Source organism: Rhinopithecus bieti, unplaced genomic scaffold, assembly GCF_001698545.2.
Source record: "Rhinopithecus bieti isolate Rb0 unplaced genomic scaffold, ASM169854v2 scaffold_12049, whole genome shotgun sequence".
Lineage (NCBI taxonomy): Eukaryota > Metazoa > Chordata > Mammalia > Primates > Cercopithecidae > Rhinopithecus > Rhinopithecus bieti.
The window spans coordinates 3,364,326-3,386,748 of record NW_016807278.1 but is presented as its reverse complement, the minus strand read 5'-3'; the positions used below and the strand labels follow the sequence as shown (position 1 = coordinate 3,386,748).

General features: G+C 51.5%; 1 protein-coding gene across 21 annotated transcripts in view; it reads right to left on the bottom strand.

Annotated features, from left to right (window-relative positions):
- PLEKHA6 (pleckstrin homology domain containing A6) overlaps window positions 1-22,423 on the bottom strand; it is a 161,028-nt gene that overhangs the window by 31,382 nt on the left and 107,223 nt on the right. For 8 of the 21 annotated variants that reach the window (XM_017881037.1, XM_017881030.1, XM_017881031.1 and 5 more), the window contains 10 exons: window positions 18,235-18,339; window positions 17,502-17,574; window positions 14,955-15,055; window positions 11,301-11,503; window positions 9,255-9,740; window positions 7,360-7,876; window positions 6,810-6,896; window positions 5,635-5,688; window positions 1,678-1,758; window positions 690-758 (listed from right to left, as the gene is read on the bottom strand). In XM_017881037.1, the coding sequence (XP_017736526.1) occupies window positions 690-758; window positions 1,678-1,758; window positions 5,635-5,688; window positions 6,810-6,896; window positions 7,360-7,876; window positions 9,255-9,740; window positions 11,301-11,503; window positions 14,955-15,055; window positions 17,502-17,574; window positions 18,235-18,339 (1,776 nt within the window). The other 13 variants (XM_017881049.1, XM_017881050.1, XM_017881032.1 and 10 more) reach the window with 12 other exon arrangements.

Below are 22,423 nucleotides of genomic sequence, written 5' to 3'. Positions count from 1 at the left end.
CCAGTGGTGATGGGGAGCAGACAGGTGGGGCCAGAAAGAGGGCTTGTGCTTTCCTAGTCCACACCTTTATTCATGCCATTCCTCAAATACCTGCTTTTGCTCCTTTCTACTGAGCCAGATTTTACCCTCTGGGCCTTTTAACTTCAAGGTCCAACTCACGTGCTACTTGTTTTGTCCCTGACCTTCAGCCCACACGGCCTCACTTCCCTGCACCTGGCAGAACCTATTATGGCTCCCCTTCACGACATGAATACTGTGTTGTCACTTCTTGCTGCTACCTGGCGTCTCCCACTGCCCTGAAGCTCCCTGAGGGCAGGGGCACAGCCACATTCTCCTTTCTAGTTACCTGTAGGGACTAATGTCATGCTGGGCACAGAATAGACTGATCTATCTCCCAACAAAGTCAGCATTCGTGTTACAAGCAGATCTCACTGCTGTAGGCAAAAGGGCCGAGCGCTCAGTGGAAAAACGGATACAGCCAGCATGGGAGGGAAGGGTGAGTAGGTGGTAGATCAGAAAAGAAGGGGGATGAGGAGGAGGTAGGCAGAATCTTGTTGTGGTGAGAGAAGACATGAATCAAAGGTATGAAGAGCCACCAGAAGGAGAGAGATGGATGGAGAGACAGCCCCCGCAGAGGACAGCAGTGGGAGGCTGGAGTGGAGGGAGGGAGCAGGGGGCGCTGCTCTTACATCTGTGTCTTGTTCATTTAACTTGTAGGTATGGAGGCTGTCCCGGAACACTTCTGGGTACGGAGGGACCTGCAGGAACATGAGGCCGGTTACTGCAGCAGGGGCAGGATGAGAGTATGCAGGGATAGGAAGCTGACATCACAATCCCGCTCTGCTCCTGCCAGAGACCGTGGTCCATCACCTCTGATGGTTTCTGGTCCAGGGACCTGAGTTCATTCTTCATCCCCTGGCTGGAAGCCTGGGATGGCCCAGCCTAACCCCATCCCAGTTGTCTTAGGCTGACTCCGAAGAGATCAGAACTCTGCTTGAGTCATGCTCTGTATTTCCTCTCCCCCAAGCACTAGGATCTGCTGCTAAGAGGGACTGCAGGGTGTGCAGCTCCCAATGGCTTGTTGGTAACCACCATGAGAACATCAGTGAACTCCGTGGCTGTCGATGGGGATGACATGGGAGAATTGTCGGAATGAGCATTGGGAACAGTTGAAAACTATTGCCCTAGTAGACTGAACACCAGTCACAGGGCTTGTGTCTAAACCAAAACTGTCAAGAATCCAGAAGTGTCTCTGGGTCCAGCAAATGCTGCCTGGCCTGGACGCCACATCTGGTGACCACAGCACATTCTATACACTTTTGACATTAGATGGTTCCATTACACCCTTCATGCCTTTAACCCCAGTAACATCTGTCAATATATTACAAATACAAAATCGAAATCAGAACATTGAAGAGCAGAGTTGCGATCCCCAGCATGGCATGAGATGTTGGTGCTGGCTATTTTGATGGTTTGGGAAATGGGCTTTGGGTTTACCCATGAAAGTGAAGAATGGAGGTGACATAGTGGAATTAAGGAAGGAAGACCAGGCCAAGCCTGTCTCCAGGCAGATGAGCGGGTTGGTGACGTGAGCCTCATCCTAGACGGGCAACTCGACCATGCACAAGCAGCTGAAATGGCATTGGCAGGGACCATGCTGCCAGGCAGAGGTCTTACTTGCATGAAGAGTTGGGACCTGGGGGAGGAGTTTTCCACCATGCGGTTCACCATACTGATGAGAGTCTCACTCTCACTCATCTGCAGCAGAGGAAGGAATGGACGATTCACACTCCGACCCACATGTAGGTATCTCCCCCTCACCCACCTGTGCTTGTTTCCCAGGAAACAGGGGAGGGCAGCTCCCCCAGCATCCTGAGCTTGCTCACCCCTTGTGACCTCTGTTTCAGGACCAGCACTGAAGCTGTCCTTGCAGAAAGGCCACGGAAGGGTCCGGGAGGCCACTGGGACCTTGCTGGAGGCACTGCAGAGGCCCCAGCCTGGTGATTCTTCCCCAGGGTGCCTGGTTGTTGTGGGTCCCATCCGCATTGGCCACGGTTGTCATCTCCCTGCCCTGATCTCATTTCTCACACAACTTTGGACAAAGACCATAGAGGCAATTGGAAGACGGATCTCCCCAAAGTTGATCTAAGTGAAACAACCAAAAAAGAAAATCTAGGACCTGGTCTTTGGATGGGCCGCCACAGATACCAAGGCCTGGCTCCTCTCCCTGCCCCTGCCCCTGCCCACCCTTGGCTCTAGTACAGAAAGTGCTAAACACGGTTTCCAGAGCTGGGCTGGCAGCATCCATGAGGATCTCAGATGATGCTAGGGAGCAAACAAGGAGGCCAAAACAAGCGAGCCACGTTAAAGGGACACTGGGCTCTCCAACACATTCTTTCTATTTCAAGAATCCTTAGGAACATGGGGGTGGAAAGACTATTTGCCAATTTAAAGAGAGAGAAATGGAAGAAGGGAGGGGATGAGGAGGAAGAGGAAGGGAAAGGAGGGGTGGGAGAAAGGGCAGGCCAACAAATCAACCCGAAATGCCATCATTTCCCCCACTGGTTCCAATGGGAAAGGACCAACAAGTGAGGATATCAGGGAATGTCCTTGGCTGTGTCCCTTTAACTCCATTGTTCTACAGGGGAAGGCAGCAGAAGACAGAGGGGGACGTGCAGGGAAAGCTTTCTGGAAGGGAAAGTGAATGAGGAAAGGAGGAAAGAGACACATTAGGGAAGATTATCTGGGGTTCCTGTTCCAAGGGTCCCCTGTGATTTTTCCATCATCTCTCCAATCTCAGTTGCACCCACACTGTCCTTTCTTCCTCTTACCCCTTTTAGGCAGCTGCCCAAATACAGCCTTGCTTCTCCATGTTGTAGGCAGGGCAAGGGCACCGACCACCCCATTTGCAGGGTCTGCGGCATTTCAAAAGGCTTTCCTAGGAACAGATTTTTCTACCTGTTTAGCCCTGTAATGCAAGGGCCTTGAGGGCTGGGAGCCATCCCTGCACAGTAAACTGTGTGTATCTCATTCCTTCCCCAACAAGCGGATCTAGAGCAGGAGAGGAAGTGAGCAGGAGTGTTTTCATCCTGGCCTGCTCCTGCCTGTGCTGCGGCTTTGGGGATCTTTCAGCCCAGGTGGGTCTTACCTCTAGGAGGATTCTTGTGTGCTACCTTCTGTCTCTCCAAAATGTTGGATTTTGTAAGAAACCACCTAACCCAGTGCCTCACACATGGTAAGGAGTGCTTATTGATATTTTGTGTTTGGGAAAACAAAATAATCATAGCAGCAAGTGGTGATTGTCACTCCCTGCCAATGCCTGACAAAGAGCTCCCATATGCACCCCCGCTTGATTCTCCCAATACATCTGTGAGGTTGAAAGGAAAGGGCAGGTTCTACAATGCCCATTTTATGATTGAGAAAACAAAGACCCAGAGAGACTAAGTGACATTTCCAAGATTAAAAAAAAAAAAAAATTCTTTGTAAATGGCAGAGCTAGAACTAGAGCAGCAGTGTCTGACTATGTCCTGGACTCTTCTCATCTACAAGACTGCCTTTTGAGAGTATTACCCTTGGCCAGGTACAGAGGCTCATGCCTATAATCCTAGCACTTTGAGAGGCAGAGGTGAGAGGACTGCTTGAGGCTGGGAGTTTGAGACCAGCCTGGCCAACACAGTGGGGCACCCATCTCTACAAAAAAAAATTTTTTCAATTAGCCAGGTGTGGTGGCTGCACACCTGTCTGTAGTCCTAGCTGCTCACGAGGCTGAGGTGGGAGGATCGCTTGAGCCTGGGAGGTGGAGGTTGCAGTGAGCTATGATTATGCCACTATACTCTAGCCTAGGCAACAGAGTGAGATCCTATCTCAAAAAAAAAAAAAAAAAAAAAACAGAATAATACCCTTTATCCATGAGGGAGTCCTCTGGAAGGCTATTTCTGAAGCCCCCAGCCTAATGGGCCAGACCCTCTGTGAGAGCAAAAGCCCCCAAGAAGGGACCCTGCTGTCTGCACTGAATGCTATGACAACAGGGCATTGTGGATGGAGTAGAAAGCCAATCACATGGGCGACAGGGAGGGCAGCTTGCTCGGGAACCTGGAGGCGGGTGGGCCCTGAGCCCCGCTCCTCACCCCTGCAAGGCACTTCGGATCTTGCTTCCCATCAGCAGGATCCTGGGCCTCCCGTCCCTGCTCCGAGTTGGAATCCTGGGATCTGCTCCCACATGGCCCAGAATGCTCATGGTGTGACACAATAAGCTGCTTTCAGAGCTGGAATGCAATGGCCTCCAGGGCCAGGAGCCATCCCTACTTATTGAACTGTGGACATTGCTGCTTCCTAGTGCCTGAGGCCGATTACAAAATCGAATTGCGACATCGACATGAAGCCCCAGTGAGATGGGTCACACGGCTTGTGACTAGAAGAACCAACAGTTGCAGCTATAGCATCTGATTTCAAATTTATGGTTTTTTTTCTGTAACTTTAAGAGTATGAACTCATCCTAATGAGGTTTGACAGCAGCTTTGTCACACATTAGATGTTTCCTCAGCTGTAAACTGGGTCAAAAGCTTGGAGTCACATTCCAAGCTCAGCTGTTCACTGGCTGTGTGTTCTTGGCACGTTATTCAACCTCTCTGTGCTTTAGTTTCCTCGCCTGTAAAATGGGGGTAATAACAGCATCCACTTTACAGGGTTGTAATGAAAATTAAATGAGTTAGAGATCTGACAAATGCTTAGAATAGTATGGGGCACGGAGCAGGCATCCAATTATTGTAGCTGTTGTTGTTATTAGTAGTAGTATTTCCACTCCCCAGGCTGCCTCCACAGGACAGTGTGTACTTCTAGGTCGTGGTTTGTAGCACAGATCTGAACTTAAGAGTATGTGCTTATATAAATACCCAGCATATCGACCCCCAGCCTGTCTAAACTCAGCCTCACAGCTCCCTTAGCTTAAAAGACAAGAAAGGGTTAGAGCCCTGGAGTAGAGACCAGGCAGCCAACTGCTTGCAGCTCATGGAACACTCACTGCCTCTTCAGTTTGCTCACCTGTAAAACTGGGTTGATAATACTCCCTCTGTTTGCACTGAATTCTCAGGAACGCACAAGCTGTGTACGCAAAAGGGCTTTTGGAGGAACTAACGAATACACTGAGCGAATATTACTTTAAAAATCATCCTAGGGAGGGTCCGTAGGCCTCAGTTTACCAATTATGGAGTTTAACAACAACCTGTAAAATATGATACGATGATTTCCCAGATTCAGGCGGAACTAAATCCCTAGCATTTTAGGCCCAGCCTAGAGCTCCCTGGACTCTGCGACTCTCTCCTCTCGCCAGCAAAAATGCAAATTCCCACCTGCCCCCTGGGGGCTGTTCCATCTGAGCTGAGCACTGGAGAAATAAGAGGTGGCATTAATTATTCATGTGCCTACTTATTATGCTTCTTTCCCCAGGAAACTCCCAGCTGTCCTAAAGGGCTTTGAAGAGAAGGGGTGTGTAGGCGCAAACCAAAACATAAGCCACTTTGTTGTGTCCTGCTTGCACCAACAAAGGTTGTCAAATGGCTGGAAGATGAGGAGGTGGGGAGGAGTGGAGATGTGACAGTAAGGCAGTGGGATGGTAGGGGCACCAGCTCTGCCTACCTGCTGATCCAAATACTCTAGGTTTCTTTGCAACTGAAGATCTAAAAGTTCATCCTACCCGGAGCCCGAGGCCCAGAGGCCAAACAGCAACACAAACAAACAGGAACACACAAAAGAAAACAATAAAAAAAGAAGCAAAGCAGTTAAGAGTTAGCGACAAGGACAAGGAGAGGCTTCTCCCTCTGCCCTTGAGGAGTTCTCAGGAAGGGAGGGGTTGAGGATGTGGGCAGGCAAAATAGTTCTCTACTGGACACTCCAAGGAGAGGAGGGGTACACTCAGGCCCCACTGCCATCTCTCCTAGGTCTGCCTAGGCCTCCCTGGGAGAGGTGAGTGTCATCAGAGCAGTTTAGGCAGCACTTGTTAGCAGCTGTTTCTGAGTTTTCTGGAAAAATTGGTTGTTTCTGGGTGTGTGTGTTTGCTGTGGGTAAGACTTATACACTGTGGACACTGGCAGAGTGAGAATCAGACAGAGAGGGGAAGGAGCCGCCGCCTGGCCTCCAGCCTGCCCAGCCCTCCTCCACCCTGGCCTCCTGGTACTGTTAGGGAAACGAGTCAGCAACAGGCTTTCTGGACAAGGATTCTGCCTGTTGGTGCCAGTGGTCCTCCCCAACCCTCCCAAGCAGAGCATCTCATCTAGGTGTCTAGGTGGTGGCAAAAGTTCTCAGGAGAACAAATTCCAGGGAGAGACACGAGTAGAAAGAGGCAGAGAAAAAGGAGGAGATGCAATTCAGAAAATTTTTTCTTCCTCAATCATATTGCTTGTCTCTCTCCCCAAAAGTGGCATTCCAGACAAAGGACAAACGTTAAATAACTATGCTTCAGGGGAAAAAGTTTAGAAAACCTTGCTTCTTGTTAGGAGCTCTGGCCGATTTTTCCTGCCTAGGCCCCTTCTCCTGCATGCTGGAGAGGAGAGGGACCAGGATATTACATGCTCCCAGATCTCATCCCTCCTCCACGGCCTGTGTCACAGAGGAGAAGGGGTTACTGGCACCAAACTTGATACTGGGGCTAGAGTCCTGACTGGGAGGGAGGAGGTATCCAGAGGCTGCTAAAAACCAGCCAGGCCAGGCACTAGGCACAGAGCGTCCCTGGAGTCCGCCCCAGTTTAGCTCCACCCTGGGTGGAGCATGGTGTGGGGAGGCCCTGAGGCAGGTGGAGGGGAGAAAGGACGTACCATCTTATCGTGGACCGTGGGGGATGGTGGGTAGTTGTAGGGGAACAGTCCTGCAGGGACTGGCCGCCTGTCTCCCAGGTAATCATACTGGAAGAGAAAGGGATCACAGAGGTGAGGGGTCTGGCTGGGACACGGAGTTCCCCACCAGCTGAAGCTCAAGGTTAGAGGTGTTTGTGTTCAGTCCCAGAGCAGATCCCAAACTGAAATGGACAGCAGCCCCCCGTGCAATGATCTGTCTAGGTCCTCAAGATTTGAAAAGACAGAACCCTCTCTGCCCTCTTACATGACGGCACAATTTCTGGCACAACCTGGGGGCATGTACAGAAAGCAATGTTCCCACTCAAGAGGCAAAGCCATCCCCAAGACAGCTCTACTACAGACAGAACCACAGGCCAGGGGCTCCCCTGGGCAACACTGCTGGTCCTGTGGACACACAGCCCAGTGGCCCCGTGGCCCAGATGCTCCCACATCTCTGCCTTTTCCCAGTAGATTGTCTTAGGCTTCTGGGGATCTCAGGGAATGAGGAAGGAAGGGCAGGCTGGTGGCTCACCTTGGGGGAGCTGATGGATCGCCTCATCACATAGGCAGCAGGGTCAGCATAGATGTCCTCGCTGCGAGGTGGCAGTCGCTCAAAACGGGCACTGGGTGAGCGGACAGGGGAGTAAATGCGGGCACGGCTGTAGGAGCCCTGGCTGGGTGAGCGGGGCACAGAGTGGGAGCGGGGCTGCAGGGACAGGCGGCGCAGGGAGCTAGAGGCAGCATCCAGCTCATCATAATAGACTGGCTGCCGGGAGGGGCTTGGGATCCAGACGGTGCCATCCTGCCGCCCGTAGCTGGCAGCCTCCTTCCACTCTCGCAGCTGGTAGGCAGGGCCACCCCCATTGCGGAAGGCATGGCGTTTGTCCTCCAGGGCCCAGGGCGGGCTGATCCGATCATAGGCCGGCATGGAGCAGATGCTCTCTGGCCGCACCCCTGGCGGGTAGTACTGGTAATCATCAGGGTACTGGGAGGAGTAGGGGCCGTAGTACTCAGGGACCCTGCGAGACACAGGGTAGAATCTAGAGGGACTGAGAGAGAGGGGATATTGTAAGGAAAGCAGATAACACGGGCACCCTTCCACCCACCCCAGCCCTACCTCCAGGTCCCCCAGCCTAGAGCAAGGTGCTTGAATAGGTACATAGGGGCTGAAGTTTATTCCAGAGGTGACGGAAAGACTCCTGTCCTCACAGCCCCCTTCCTCAACCAGCTCCCCAAGGCTGGACACTGCACCATTCAGAGCTTCAATCTTTGTCTCTTTAAAATGACATATCCCTAGGAAGAAACGTGAAGCCTTATCAGCCATCTCCATCTCAGCATGAACCAGTTTATCAGATCTTTTCTGAGAGAGGTAAATAGAAGAAAGTCTACCAGGCACCTGAAGGAGGGCAACACAGAAGGGATGAAAGGGCAGCGTCCTGATCTATTTTATATTATTTTAGAGATGAGGTCCATTCTGTCACCAGCCTGGAGTGCAGTGGGGCCATCATGGCTCACTGCAGCCTTGAACTCCTGGGCTCAAGCAATCCTCCCATGTCCACCTGTAGAGTAGTAGCTGGGACCACAGGTGTGAGCCATCATGCCCTGCTTTCTGATTGTATGATCTTGTCAGGGACTGAACCAGTAGTTTCTTGAGACTCATCCCAAATGATTCTCCCCAGAGCAGGCCTGATACTCCCAGGCACAAGACCACCAACAATGCGCAGCTGCTCAGGCCACTAGAGGGCAGGTTCCTCCCCGGCCCCATGGCCTTCCTGAAGCTGTGGCCTGCAGTCCCTGGAGCTGCCCAAATCCCCAGGGAAGGAGCCTGCAGCCCCATTTGCCCTGAGGGACACTACTGGGCCCAATACATGTCCCCAGATATTTCAAAGCCAGTCATTGGATAAAGGAGTAAATGGTCATAGAGGGCCGTGTTGGGACCAATGAGCTACTTGGTTTTGTTTTTTAACTTCATATAAATCATGGCTTTAAAACAATTAGAGCTGTTCAAAAATGGAGTGAGTTGGTCTGGCAGTTAGTGAGTCTCAAGTGGGTGGAGCACTGGAGGAGAGGATGTTGTAGGAGGGCCCATAGCTTGGATGGATGTCTGACTATAACAACTTCAGGCCTCCTCCCAAAGCCTGCTGTGTTCTGGGCTCCCCAGCATGCCATGGAGAGGCACTGAGGTGCTCTGTCCCTTCTTCTGAAGGAAGCAGACAGAGAAACCAAGAATCAGGGACAGCAGCCAGACTCTAATGGTGGAGCCATGGGGCAGGAAGGATTCGGGCAAGCCAGAAGCATGGGATTTGGTTTCCCAATTCAGCCTGCTTCTAGGTTTCCAACAGGGGATGCCTCATGGGCTATGACCCCACTCCCACGTTCTAGCCATAACACCATATCAGCCCCACCCCAGCCACCGGCATGCCTCACCTCCGAAGATCTTCAGGTGGGGGTACTCCCCGGCGCAGGTTCACCCACTGCTGAAGCTGGTTCATGGAGCTCTTGCGCTGGGCAATTTTGTCGGGGTTGGTGCGTGGCGGGAAGCTCCGCCGGTGTCCCCCAGTCTCTCCGTCCTGAGGCGGGAAAGCTGTGCTCCCTGGCCGGCTTGGGGAGTGGTACTGCCAGCCATTGGGCTGGGCAGGCTGTTCCCCACCCCTTGGCACCCTTGGGCCCTCAGGGTAAGGGCTGCCTGGCTCTGAGGCTGGCTCCGGTCCAGCTGGGAGGCCATTGGCTTTCACCAGAGGCTCTTTCTTGACTTCTGGCCTCTCTGGCCTTCTCTCTGCCTTTTCACAGCCTCGGCCATCACCCTCCCCTCGAGTCTTGGCCTCTGGCTCAGGCTTGGGGAGGCTGTTGTGGGGCGGCTGCTGGTGGTGCTTGCTGGGTGGGATGTTCTCCGAGTCTGGCTTCTCATGGCTGCTGGATGCCAAAGGAGATGCTGTCAGTGACTCTAGCCCAGCATGGAGTGGGGCAGGGGGTGCCAGACTGGGAAGGAGAAGAGGAGTGGGGAAGGATGGGCAGGGAAGTGGCAATGGAACCAGGATTCTATGAATTCCTGTTCTGCTTCTTAAGTCTCACTGCTTCATCTTCTCAATCCAGCCTGGGAAATTATTATACAACCTAATCTGCCCCTACCCACACCTGCTGTGTTAACTCTGCCCCCAACATCTTCTCTGCAGGTCATTCTCCACCCCACTCCCCTCTGCCAGTCTGCTTTGAGCCCAGCCTTCAAGCTATGGCATGACTAACCTCACCCAGTGTTGGTCCTCTCTGCAATCTGTCCCTGACCCAGCTCCCCAAACTGGGTTTGCACTCTTATCAGTAACTGCCCTTGATACTCCAGCGACAAAGGCTTGTGATGGGGCACCTGTCTTTCCTATAGAAAGGTACTTAACTGCCAAGAGTCTTGGGCTCCTCATCAGCAGAATGGGTATAATAATATCTCCCCTCCTAGCACTGCTGTGAGATAAAACATGGCGGGCCGCAGGAGCAGAAGTTTCTGCTTTGAAACTCACAAGCACATAAACACGCTAGTTCCCTTCTCCAAAACACATTTCTTCCAGGACTGACTTTCCATCAGAATACAGGCCCCACAAGGGTAGGAACGTGGCAGACTTTGTTCCCCTGTGTTCCTAGCACCCACTACAGTGCCTTACACTATTTATGTTTACAGTAAGTATTTGTGAAATGAATGAATGAACTCTTGGAAGTATGCCCCTTGGTTGAAGCGAAGATGGAAATTTATGACAATTTTCCCCCTAGAGCTTCCCAAACTCCACACATTCAAGCATCCTTGTTGAAACATTGTTTGGTAAACATTTCTAAGATATGTGAATGGACTTGGAGTCTACCCTTCTCCTGGATCCCCCTTAGCACCTAACTCAAGACTCCACACCCAGCTAAGGGAGAGACAGACGCTGAGAACGTGGGTGACGGCGGGCGATGGGAGCGGCCATATGTTAAGAGTTTACTGCATGTCGAGTGTTTTACATGCACTCTGTGTAGGCCTCACGACAACCCTATGAGGTAGAGTTATGTTTGCTGGTTTTTGAGCAGAGGAACCTCGGGTTCAAAGAGGGTGAGTTCCTTGCACTGAGGTCACGCTGCAGCCAAGTGGACAAGGTGTGATTCAAACCTGAGTTTATTTTCCTCCAAAGGCGGTATGCTTAACACACACAGCTGAGAAAAACCAGCAAATGACACTGACCTCTGGCTCCTGGCCAGGCCCCAATGGAACCTGGCTTTTCTCTTGGCCTCCCCCAGCTCAGAGAGAAGAGGAGGAGCTGGCTAGGGGAAGAGAGACTTCAGGCTCTGAAATCACTCAGCCAGGCCTCCCGCCTGGATGCAAGGAGTCAGCTCACACATCCTCCAGGGCTTCAAGCAGGCACACTGGGATTAGCAATGACCCAGAGCTGGGTGTGTCTTCCATTCCCCTCTTAATTCTTCCTGCATCCCCACACTCAATTCCCTGGCACTCACCTGTGCCGCACAGCTTGGGGCACTGACTTCTGGGCTGGAGGGATCTGTACTCGAGCAGCCTCCCCCATGGCCTGGATCCAGGCCTCTTGCTCCTCGGGGCTCTCGGCACTGAAGAAGTATGTGCGGACCCCGGCATGCTCGGCCTGTGGGGAGAGGCAGTGCGTGGAGCTGGCCTTGGCCTCATCCACCCAGCACACAGTCACCTGTTGGGAGAAGACACCAACACCCACAGAATGGGCAGTCAGTTGGGCCATTCCCTGTACCTGGGGCTCTTCCCCTTGTGGAGCTCAGGAGCAAGGTGTGGAGGGCAGCTTGCAGCTACCCCGAGGGCTCCAGCTGGTACCCAGGTATCCACCTTGGCTGGCTCTCTGGGCACCATTAGGCAGCCCAATAACCAGGTCAGCCTACTTGCCCCACCTGGCGTAATTAAAGCAGGAGGGACAATGATCACACCCACTTCCCCAGCAAATTCCATGTTTGATTTCAAAGGCAATGACCCCGTGTCTGGGAGAGAGGACCCCTGAGCACATGCCAATCTTAGCCCCAGCTTTTCACTGCTGAGAAGCTAGCACTGTCTCTTCCATGTGGAGAGACAGCCAAGCCCCTCTCTGTGGGCATGCAAAGCAGACACTGGCATACAGACGGGGCACACTACCTAGTTGGCGGCTGTGAGCAGGTACTGCGGGCGGGAACCCAGAAGAGAGCTCCTGTCCAGAGGAGGGGTCCTCACGCGGTCAGAAGGAGGAGAAGCAGAGAACAGGTCAACCAAACACCAGAGGGAGAGACAGAAGACGACGTGGCAGGAAATGGTGAGGAGCACAGGGAAGGGGGGATATTCAGGTTGTCCCCTTCTACTCTGTGTCTCCCCTGGGAATGGCAGCACCCAGCAATGCCCAGTTCTGCCTACCAAGGGGTTGGGAGTGGAGAGCTTGCACCAGGGAAATTCAGGCTGGTGGTGGAGAATGAGTCACGGAATCGCAGCGCTAAGCCTGGCTCTGCTCCCGACCAGCTCTGTAACTGCAGACAAGTTGTGGTTTTGCTCTGGCCTTCACTGATGCATCTATTTCATGGGAAAAGGGTCTGCCTCATGAAATTCAAAGTTCTTAGGCCACAAGGAAAAGGGGCCACGGGACTAAATTCTTTCTGGGACCTCAGCATACTTCCCAGTGAGATCCTCAGTAGCTTGACTTAGCCCACTCAACAGGGGACATCTAGCGGTGATTCAGAGTCTCGGATGTGAGCCTTACTCCAGCCTCTGACCCCTCGAGCCCTAAATCCTGGGTCTCTGGGGGTCGAGATAGCCTCAGGGCTCCCCTGAGCGGTGATGTCAAAACCACACCCTCTAAATGCTCAAAGGTTCCTCAGTTGCAGCTGGTCCCACCTCGCCTCCACCTGTCCCCAGCCCTCAATTTCTTTCTGACAGGAACCATTACCCAGCAAGAGGCAAGGGTGGGCCTCCTTCCTCTGGTCCTCAACCTCCAGCAGAGGACTTAGCATGTGGGCAGAGCTTGGGGCAGGTGTGGGAGAGGGCAGGGGAGGTGTTGACAAAAAGCCAGTGAAGCCTCAAGAAGAGGGCAGCTGAAACTTGCGACGAATGGGGGGTAGAGAGACCAGAGGCCCAAGCAAGTCCTCTGGGTGGAGAACACAGGGTTATTGTAGAGAGGAGACACACAGGCAGGGCTCATGGGTGTGTCCTGGGGTGGGTGGGAGTGGACAGCAAATGAATTCATCAATTCAGTGAGCATCCAGGGAGCAGCCTGTGTGTGCGGAACTCGCTGGGGGCACCAGTCACAAGGAAGGCAAAGACAGGCTCTTGCACTTGAAGAGCTGACAGTCACGCTGGGGGACAAAACATGCCGCGGGAAACAAGGAAAGAGCAGAGGCACAGGGACAAGTGCTGTGACAGGGGAAGGCAGAGGGCCTGGGAAAAGGCAGGGCCATTGATGGGGAGCGGGCAGGGGCGCTGGCCTGGAACTATGAAAGGGGGCCAGAGAATTGAGGGAGCTGTCCCAGCGGGGCAAAGCCCTCGGAGCCTCTGTGGGGCCGAGTTAGGAAGAAGTTAAGGCATTCAGCGGTAGCCTGGGCAGGAACAGTTCCTGGCTCATTCTTAACCATCCAAGAGCTTTGCTCAGTGGCCACAACAGGACAAGCCTCCCATCTGTCTCAGCTCCCCTCCCTTCCCTGGGGAAGGGCCGTGGAATAGCCACAATCAGAACCCTTTGTGGACCACTGAGCACAGCCCTCGGAGTCAGGTTTGAAAGAGGCAGTGCAGTGAAGGGGAAGGAGGCGAGGAGCTGGTGGGCAGAGAGGTGATATCTGGGATCTGTGGTGGGGGGAGTGTGTCAGTCACTCGGGGATGTTTATCTCATGCCTGCTGCTGGCAGAGCTCCGAGCTGGAGCATGTCTGTGTCTCTGCACAGGTCTGGTGGGGAGGGTGAGACAGGCTGTTTGATTGTGTGTGTGGGTGTGTGTGTGTGTCTGTGTATAACAGGACTACTTGTTGTTGGTTAAACAGCCTGTTCCTATTTCCCCAGCTAGAACTGGCTCCCTGGAGTCAGAGTTTTATTAATTGTTCATTCTCTTCACACCTCTGGCATACAAGACCCCAGGAGGCTGGAAACTAATTATGTGCCAAATAAGTCCTTCCTTGATCCCTGTAGCGGGTCCTGTGCATGCTGCCCAGCCTTTTTCCTTGGCCAGGTGACTGGAGCCTGAAGGACAGGAAGGGACAGAGTCCCTTCTTCTAAGGCTCTGGAAGCTCAAGGAGTGACCTACGGGTCCCATCATCTAACATCATAGCTTTGAAGGGTCTTGGACAGCAACTGTCAATTAGGGCAGAGAGGGCTTTGTAGCCAGACAATGTGTAGTTGATATTATAATTTTATATTTGAAAAATGAAAAGGAACCTATGATTTTTGCATCATAAAATACAAAAGGGCATGAGATTTTATAGTTTTGATGGGTCATGAATTTTAAATGTGGAAAAACACTGGCCTAGGATGAGCCAGCTGCAGGCACATCTTTAACGGGTGGCTCCCCAGGGGTTCAAGGCAGTGATATTGAGCAGGCAGGAAAGGCCCATTTTCCTGTGCACTTGTTCTCTCAAATGGTTTCTTCATGAGATGTGCAGCTCTTGTGGAATGAAACTCAACTCCTAATATTCGCTAAAGGCTGAAATTTGAGTAAGTTTTACTTGGAGGTAGGTCCAGTTTCCTGAAACCATGGTGGGGAGGAAGCCTTTCCAGAAAAGGTCTCAGGAGCCACCAGCCACAGCTCCAGCCTCTGCCCAGAGGGATTTCCCAGGGGCAGGCACTGGGCAAAAGGTCCACGGACTCAGAACATAACTATTCCTGTCCCAGTAACAATTGTGGTGCTGCTGAAACACATCTCTACTGGCCCACTCTCGGGAGAATTGCCCACCCAACCCCCAAGAGAGGAGGAAGGTCCCAGCATAGCCTTGCTCTAGCCTTACAAGAGACTGTGCTGAGTCTAGGGGCCATTACTGCTCCCCCTCCTCCACCCACCACCACTGCTACCACCATCACCACCTGGGGTTCCTTAGGGTGACGGCTCTTGGCCCTTCTCCATTCCCATAGGCTGTAGAAGAGCAGTCCTCCCTCCCCCAACTGCCCTGGGAGGGGAAGACCAACTGACCTTAAACGTGTGTTTCCGGCTGATGTTGTCTGAGGGCTGCACTGCGGCTACCCGGAAGCTCAGGAGGGGGATGCTGCCCAGGATACTCTCTTCCTTCTCATCTGTCAGGGAGAGAGGCACAAGAAGGGTGTGTGTGTGTGTGTGTGTGTGTGTGTGCGCGCGCACACGCCAGGGGTGGGGAGGAGTGCATTGCCCCTCCCTGATAATATCAATACATATTTATTGTTCACCTCCTATTTGTCAGGCACTCAGGGCCACCACACATGCTCCGAAAGGGCACCCCCTGGAGTTAGGGAGTGTGATGGCCCTGGAGATGCTGTTCCAGACACTGGGACTGCAGAGGTGAATAAGAGAGAAGTAGTGCCTACCCTAAGGGAATTCGCATTCTAGTGCACAAATAAACAAAGAAATAACTGCTGATATTTGGAAGCTCAGGCACTGTTCTAAGTGAAATGCCTTAATAGATTTAATCCTCCCAACAAACCCATAAAGAGGTACTATTATTACCTTTATTATTACCCTTATTTTATAGGTAAGGAAGCTGAGACACAAAGAGGTTAGATGATTTATCCAAGGTTACTTAAGCAACAAGTGATAAAATCGGTCTTCAAACACAAAAAGTGAACTCCAAAGCTAGCATTGTTGACCACTCTCCTATCTATCCTGCCTTGCTAAACGAGGCCATCCCACCAGTGACATATATAACAAGGTGATGGGACAGATCATTGTAGAGTGGACTGTCCCACCTTCCGCTCTCTGGTGCCTCTGGGTCACTCTTTCTAAGGTTCTCCCTGGCACTCAGAGCCTGCTTTGCCCTTTCCGGGTGCAGATCCCCGCTGAGGTTCTATGTCTCCATAGCAAAAGGCACCCCTGCCTGGAGCGCTCTGGCCCTCTCCTCCCAGGGAGGAGAGGGCTAACAGTCCAGCTATTACATAATTCATCCCGGATCTCCAAAGGAGCCTGATGGATTGGCCAGCTGGGCCCCCCGCTGTCAGCAGGAGGTAAGAAAGGGCGGGGAGTGCTCTGTGGGACAGTGCGGGGACAATTATGAGACCATGGCAAGGCCCTCCCCACTTCCCTGGGATCGCTCTTTGTTCCCCAGGCTGAGGACTCTGAAAAGCCTTCGGCTAGGGTTCAGAAGAAACCTCTGTAGGGTTATAAACTCCTCAAGCCCTGCTTCTCCTCTTACTCATCACATCTACACAATACTTGGCCCACAGATCAGCTTCTCTATTTGGACCCCAGCATGGTACCTAGAGGAAGGGGTAAACCAGAGTAGTAGGAGGCACTCAGGGTTGGACCCCAGGGCTGCCTTCAGGAGAACTGAGGCTCTTGTCCTCCAGAGATGGAGCCCCTGCCTGGCAGAGTCCAGGCCAGCATTTAGGTGAGTCCTGAGTCCATCTCTTGGTGAACAGTGACCTCCATTTTGGTGTGTCCTGAGCCTTTGGGTTCTCAGCTCTTTGAGGTTCTACCCCCACTGCTTCCCAAAGACTCTCCTCTGCAGAGACCCCCGTTTTCCTCCCAGTTTCATTCCCACTCTGGCTCCATTGTGGCCTGATATCCCGGAGGCTCAGCATCTGGGTCCTGGGCCTGGGCAGATTCCTCTCCCTGAGTCTTGGGCTTTTTTCTGGGACTGGACTCTGTATGCTCAGTCCCTTCCTGTTTTCCCTCCTGGGGTTCAGGTGGCTGCAATACAGCAACCAGGGACAGCAGTGCTCTGCAGGGTCACTGGGTACAAACTTTGTTTCCCAAAGTTAATGATTCACTGAATTGCTCCCAGGAGGCCTGGAAATCAGGGCTGTGCCTTGCTGGGCCGAGGGAGTGAAGGAAAGAGCCTCTCCTGCTTCATAACAATTGTACCCTCTCTCCTCTCATCCCTCACAACCATTTCCTCCCCTGCATCCACATGGCGCCACCATCACTGACCTCAACCCTTGCTGGTGCCCTCAGCCTGCCTTGGCACAACTTTTAAAAATAGAGAGTAGGGAAAGGGTGTTGGGGTCAGCAGAGAAGGTGAAGCCAGAGGATATTATGTTCACTCATTCAGTATTGACTGAGCACCAACTAAATTGCAGGCAGCGTTTTGGGTGCTGTGGATACAGCAGTGACCAACACTGACAAAAGTTTCTGCCTTCACAGATGGGACTGTGCATTCCAGTGGGACAGGAGGAAAGGCCACACACAAGCTCCAATTAGTAGGTGACCTACTAGTAGTGACTAGTGACCTCCTCCTCTTTGTCCTTGTCCTCTCTCCCCATTCCTCCAGGATTTTACCAGCCATATGACCACCTTGTTCACCCAGTGTATCGCTGGAACTCTGCCTGAAACCTAGCAAGCATTGTTGAATGTGAACTGAATGAGTGAGTGAGTGTGTGAATGAACAAGTGAGCTTTGTTTTTATCCTGCTGCCACTGGTGCCAGGACCACAGTGAGGAGAACTGCCCTGCCGGTGCCCATCCAAAGCCAAGCTTGGAGATATGGCAGAATGAGAAAGAGTGGTGGGTCCTGGCTTCCTGCCATCCCTGCCAGTCCAAGGGCCAAGCTCACCTTTATAGTAGAAGAGGCAGCGATCCACCAGGACGAACCAGCGCTTGTTCCACTGCTTAACCCCGGAGCTGGCCTGCGGGACATGGGAGAGACAGATGTGAGGGCTGCAGGCTGGATGTGGAAGAGGAGGTGGAATGCAGGGAAAAGGGCACCATGTCAATTATAAGGACATCGTGGCCCTAGCTGTGGCTCTGCTGTTAATGCACGGCAGCAACACCTGGAGACCTCAGATGCAAGGAACTGACATTAGATTATTGCCTATGACCTTCCAGTTCTGTCATTCAGTGCCTCCCCTGGGGAGGATAACAGGGGCAAGAGATGGACAGAATGAGTGAGTGGAAGGGCAGGCAGGGATAGCGGCAAGGCCAATCTGGTGCCAATCTGTGAACCCTAGACTTTCAGGAGACACCCCTACCCCCCACCATAATAAGCAGGACCTGCTGGGGAGCTAGTGGGTTGTTCCCACGGGGTTGGGGACTCAGCATGTTTCAAGGTCATTGCATCTGCCCATCAGGACACCGGGCTGGGTTCCCAAGTTTGACACAAATTTTTCTGTGTGACTTTGGGAAGATACTCAGTTTCTCTGAGCCTTTATAAAATTAGGAGACTCATTCACAGAGACAGCAGGAGGACATACCAAAAAAATACATGGACTGTCATAAGCACAGAGGAATCCTCATTCTATGAGGAGAAGGTGGAAGCTACAGTGGCCAGAACAGCAGTGTGGCCTCACCTGTTTGAAGAGCCAGCCCGCCTTGGTGACAGGTGCATTGGGGTTCCGCTTCATGGAGTGTGAGCGCTTGCCAAAGGCGACAGCTTTGCGGGGTGTGCGAGTTGCCTAGGGGCAGAAAGAGTAGCTGACCTAGGTCCCCAGTCTCCTCCTTCCTGCTCTATCTGCAAGGGAGCCACCCCTGCTAGAGCTGCTCCTCCCTAGGGTTAACCCCTGGGTGGCCTCAAGCCAAGGGGCCCAGGTATGAGTCTTGGATCTATTGCTAACTCAAGGGCAGGGCCTTCCAGTTCTTTGGCAATTTTTCTCATTTCTAAAATAGGGCTCAAAATAATAATTCCAAAAAATAAAATAATGGTTCTACCTGTCTCACAGTTGTTTTTTTTTCCCCCAGAGGTGAAAATAATAAGATTTCCAATTTCACTCTGGCCTATCCTACTCCCAGCCACCTTACTCCCTCTCTCTTCCACAGTGCGTTCTGGAAGTTAACTCCCTGCATCCTCGTCCTCTGAGAGTCCTGTGCGTCATCTTGTGCCCAACATAACATGGAGCCGCGAGGAGAGACGGATGTTCTAGCTCTGTGTTGCCACGTGAACGCTGTCATTCTTCCACACTCTGGCAATAGTCCACCTCTCTGGAAGCACCACTGCCTGATCTCCCACTGTTTAATCCTTCTCATCACTGTCTGCTTCTCAATCGTTCTTTCAGAGTCTAAGGGTTTTGATGTTAGTCCTCCTCTTCATTCTGTCTTGCATCACTATGGAAAATCTCCTTGTTCAGGAGCATGACCCATCAATGCCCTAACTTTATACAGCCTTGATGTCCTCAGCTCCAGCACTCTCCACCTGCACTCCAGCGACGCTCCCAGGTCTACACCTTTAATCTTCTCAGCACCCCAAGCCCCTCCGCTGCTACCATCTTCACTTCCAGGATTCCTGCTTTCTGATCCCAACATTCCACCCTTTGGGCTTTCTCACTCCATTAACTCAATACCAGCTTTTCTACTCCATTGAGTTCCCCAGCTCCTCAATTCTCCTTTTTTTCTGGATCCATCAGCTCCTCCCAGTTTTCGTTACTTCCCTACAAAGCCTAGGCCCCATGGTGGAGTATATCAACTGGGCTCTCACAAACCCCATCTATTGTCTTCCTACCTCACCTTCTCTAAAACGCAATATAGCACTCCAAATTAATCAAATTATCTACTCTCCCTGCACTGATAGCCAGATTATGGTGCTGTTGGAGAAAAAAAAGATCACACTGCCATACAGATGAGGTTGCCACAGAGCCACAGTCCCAATCCCAGGAAGCTCAGCACCAGATGGCAGCTCCACTCCACACCCTCACCATCCTCCTAGCCCCCCAACCTCCCCTGCCTCTGCCCTCCCCAGAGGGAGGTCCCCACAGTGGACCTGCTCCTCCACAGAGAAATTGGAGGCTATTAGACATGCACTCTCTCAATGTCACACCCTTTTACCTAGAAAATGACTGTACTTACACTATCTTTGCCTCTTCCCCTCCAGTGTCAAAAGAGGTGCTGCCCTCCTTCCAAGGCTAACATTTCTAACCCGTTGTGTCCTCTCAGACTTAGCTCCACTGATCATCTCCTCTCAAATATGTCTCTGATGCTTCCTCCTCCACTAATGTCTTCTCCTTAGCAAATGCACTCAAGTCTCTCCATCTGAAAGTGTCTCTGTCTCTCTCTCTCATGCTGCCACACACGTACCCAAATTCCCCTTTCAACCCTATAACCCAAGGTCCACTGTGAGATAATACCTTCCCTTACTTACTCTTCAGTCCTAGTCTCCTGGGAAGAGTTTCAACTTTCTCTCCCTCCATCACTCCTAAACCTCCTCTACCTATTTTCTGAAATGGCTCTTGCACTGTTATGGAATTAAGGCCATTCACTCTAAAGCACTGGGCAGTCATAACCTTTCTGACTTTCCTGGAACTCTTCTTTGAGTTTCTACAACACTATTGTTTCCCTTTCAATACCTCCGTCTGTGGCCACTCCTTCTCAATCTCGCCTACTTCCACTCTCCAAGTGTTGATGGGCCTCAATCACACTTTTATTATTTTATTTTTATTTTTTCATTTTTACATCATGCCTGTGTTACCTCATCCATACCCACTGCTTCAGCTATGAGTAATATGATAAAAGCTCCCTAAGCTACAGCCAAGACCTCTCTTCCAGCTCAACCCATTTTATACCTGCTTGTCTGGCCAGGATTAAATAAGTGCAAAACCGAACTCATTCTCTTTCTAACCAAGCCTGTTCTGTACTTCTCATCTTGGTGAATAGTACTATGAGCCACCTAGCCACCCACCCTAGAACTCCGTGTTATCTTCCATGGGTCCCTCATTCCTCTGTTCCATTGTGCAATCGTGTATACAGGGCTGATGAGTCTGTCTCCTTAATTGTTCTCAAATCTGCTCTTCCCTCTCAAATTCCACTATTGTTGTCTTAAAGGTCCCCATCACTTCTTGCTGTCTGCCCTCTACAATGAGCTAAGGTTTTTTCCAAAACACAAACAATCCTATTTCTCTCTTGCACTCACCACTTGGGAGAGAGGTTGAATTCCTCAGCACAGCACAGAGGACAGGTTTGTGAGATCTGGCAGGGCTTGTCACCCACCTTCTGTCCCTTCACCAGACAGGCCTTGCCTCTGGTTCTCTCATCCTCCCGTGCCTTTTGCAGCATGCTCCCTGGCGTTGGGGGAGGACCCATCCTCCCTTGGCCACTGTCAAATCCCAACTCATGCTTTAAAGTTTGCTGCAGACTCCCCCGCTCCACGAAGTCCTGACCCCCCTGAGTGGTTAGCTGCACACTACTCTCCACACATCTGTACAGTCCAAGCCATGGCCCGTGAGCCACACGCGGCCCAGGATGGCTTTGAATGCAGCCCGACACAAACCTTCTTAAAACACTATGATTTTTTTTTCTTAGCTCATCAGAGATTGTTAGTGTTAGTGTATTTTATGTGTGGCCCAAGACAATTTTTCTTCTTCCAGTGTGGTCTAGGGAAGCCAAAAGATTGGACACCCCTTGCCTAAAACCTGTCACAGTGCAGCTTTCTATCTCCTCCATTGCACCATGAGCTCCTTGCAGGGAGGAATTTTGTCTTTTTCATCTCTTTATCACCAGAACCGGCAAGGTGTCCAGCCATAACAAGCACTCAGCAACCGTTTGTAGAAGGAAGTGAGGAAAAAATTGGCCTTTATTATAAAGTACTCCCACAACTGGGAAATAAAATTATTATCTGAACATTACTAACAAAAATACACATATAATGACTGAGATTTGCCATTGGAAGAAGTCACCACAACCCTATACAAATCTCTAAATCATTCCCTTTTCTCTCAGTCCAACTCTTTCATAATTCTGCCCCCTCTCTCCATGGCCTAGAGGCTGCCACCCATAGTTTACCACTCTAGGCAACCTCCCACTAACTCCTGAATATCCTGGCCTCCTATCTTTCTGCCACAGCTTCTCGGCAAACTAAGGGTAATCCAACTACCTGCCTTCCCTGCTCTCACAGCCAGGCTATGAGCATGCTGAAGGAAAACCACGCAAACCTGCAGATTTAGGGCTGCATAGAATCACACTCGACTGCCCCAGATGATCCTTTGAAAGTATAGGGCAACATTTGATGTGTCCTTCATTGACAATCATTCCTACTCCCCAAACCTGTATCACGTATTTTCAAGCTCCCAGCCCCGCACCTGATGCTTCCCCACCCACCTCATTCCTTTCAGCAGAAAACCCTGCCTCCTACTTTCCTGCATAAGTTGAGGACATCATGTGAGAGTCTCTTTAATTTCCTAGACACCCACTCCCTAGCCTCACACGCCTTCTTTTAATGCAGTTTCAGGAAGAGGTGGCTTTTCCCCATCCAGTCTAACAGCACCTCTGCATCTGACTCCCTCCATCTTCATAGAAATGTGACTTACTGGCTGTCCTCTTTCTCCTGAACCTACTACCTACTGGCCCATTCCCCTCACACCTCTGACATCTTAAAACAAAACCAAACCAACAAATGAAACCTCCCTCCAGTCCTGTATTACCTTCTAGCTTCCATTCTCTGCCCTTCCGTCTCCTGTCACAGTCAAGTGTCTTTAAAAACACTTTTTTGAAGTATTTCAAACGTTTCAGAAAAGTAGGGAATAATACGATGATCATCATTTCATGTTGTTTTGC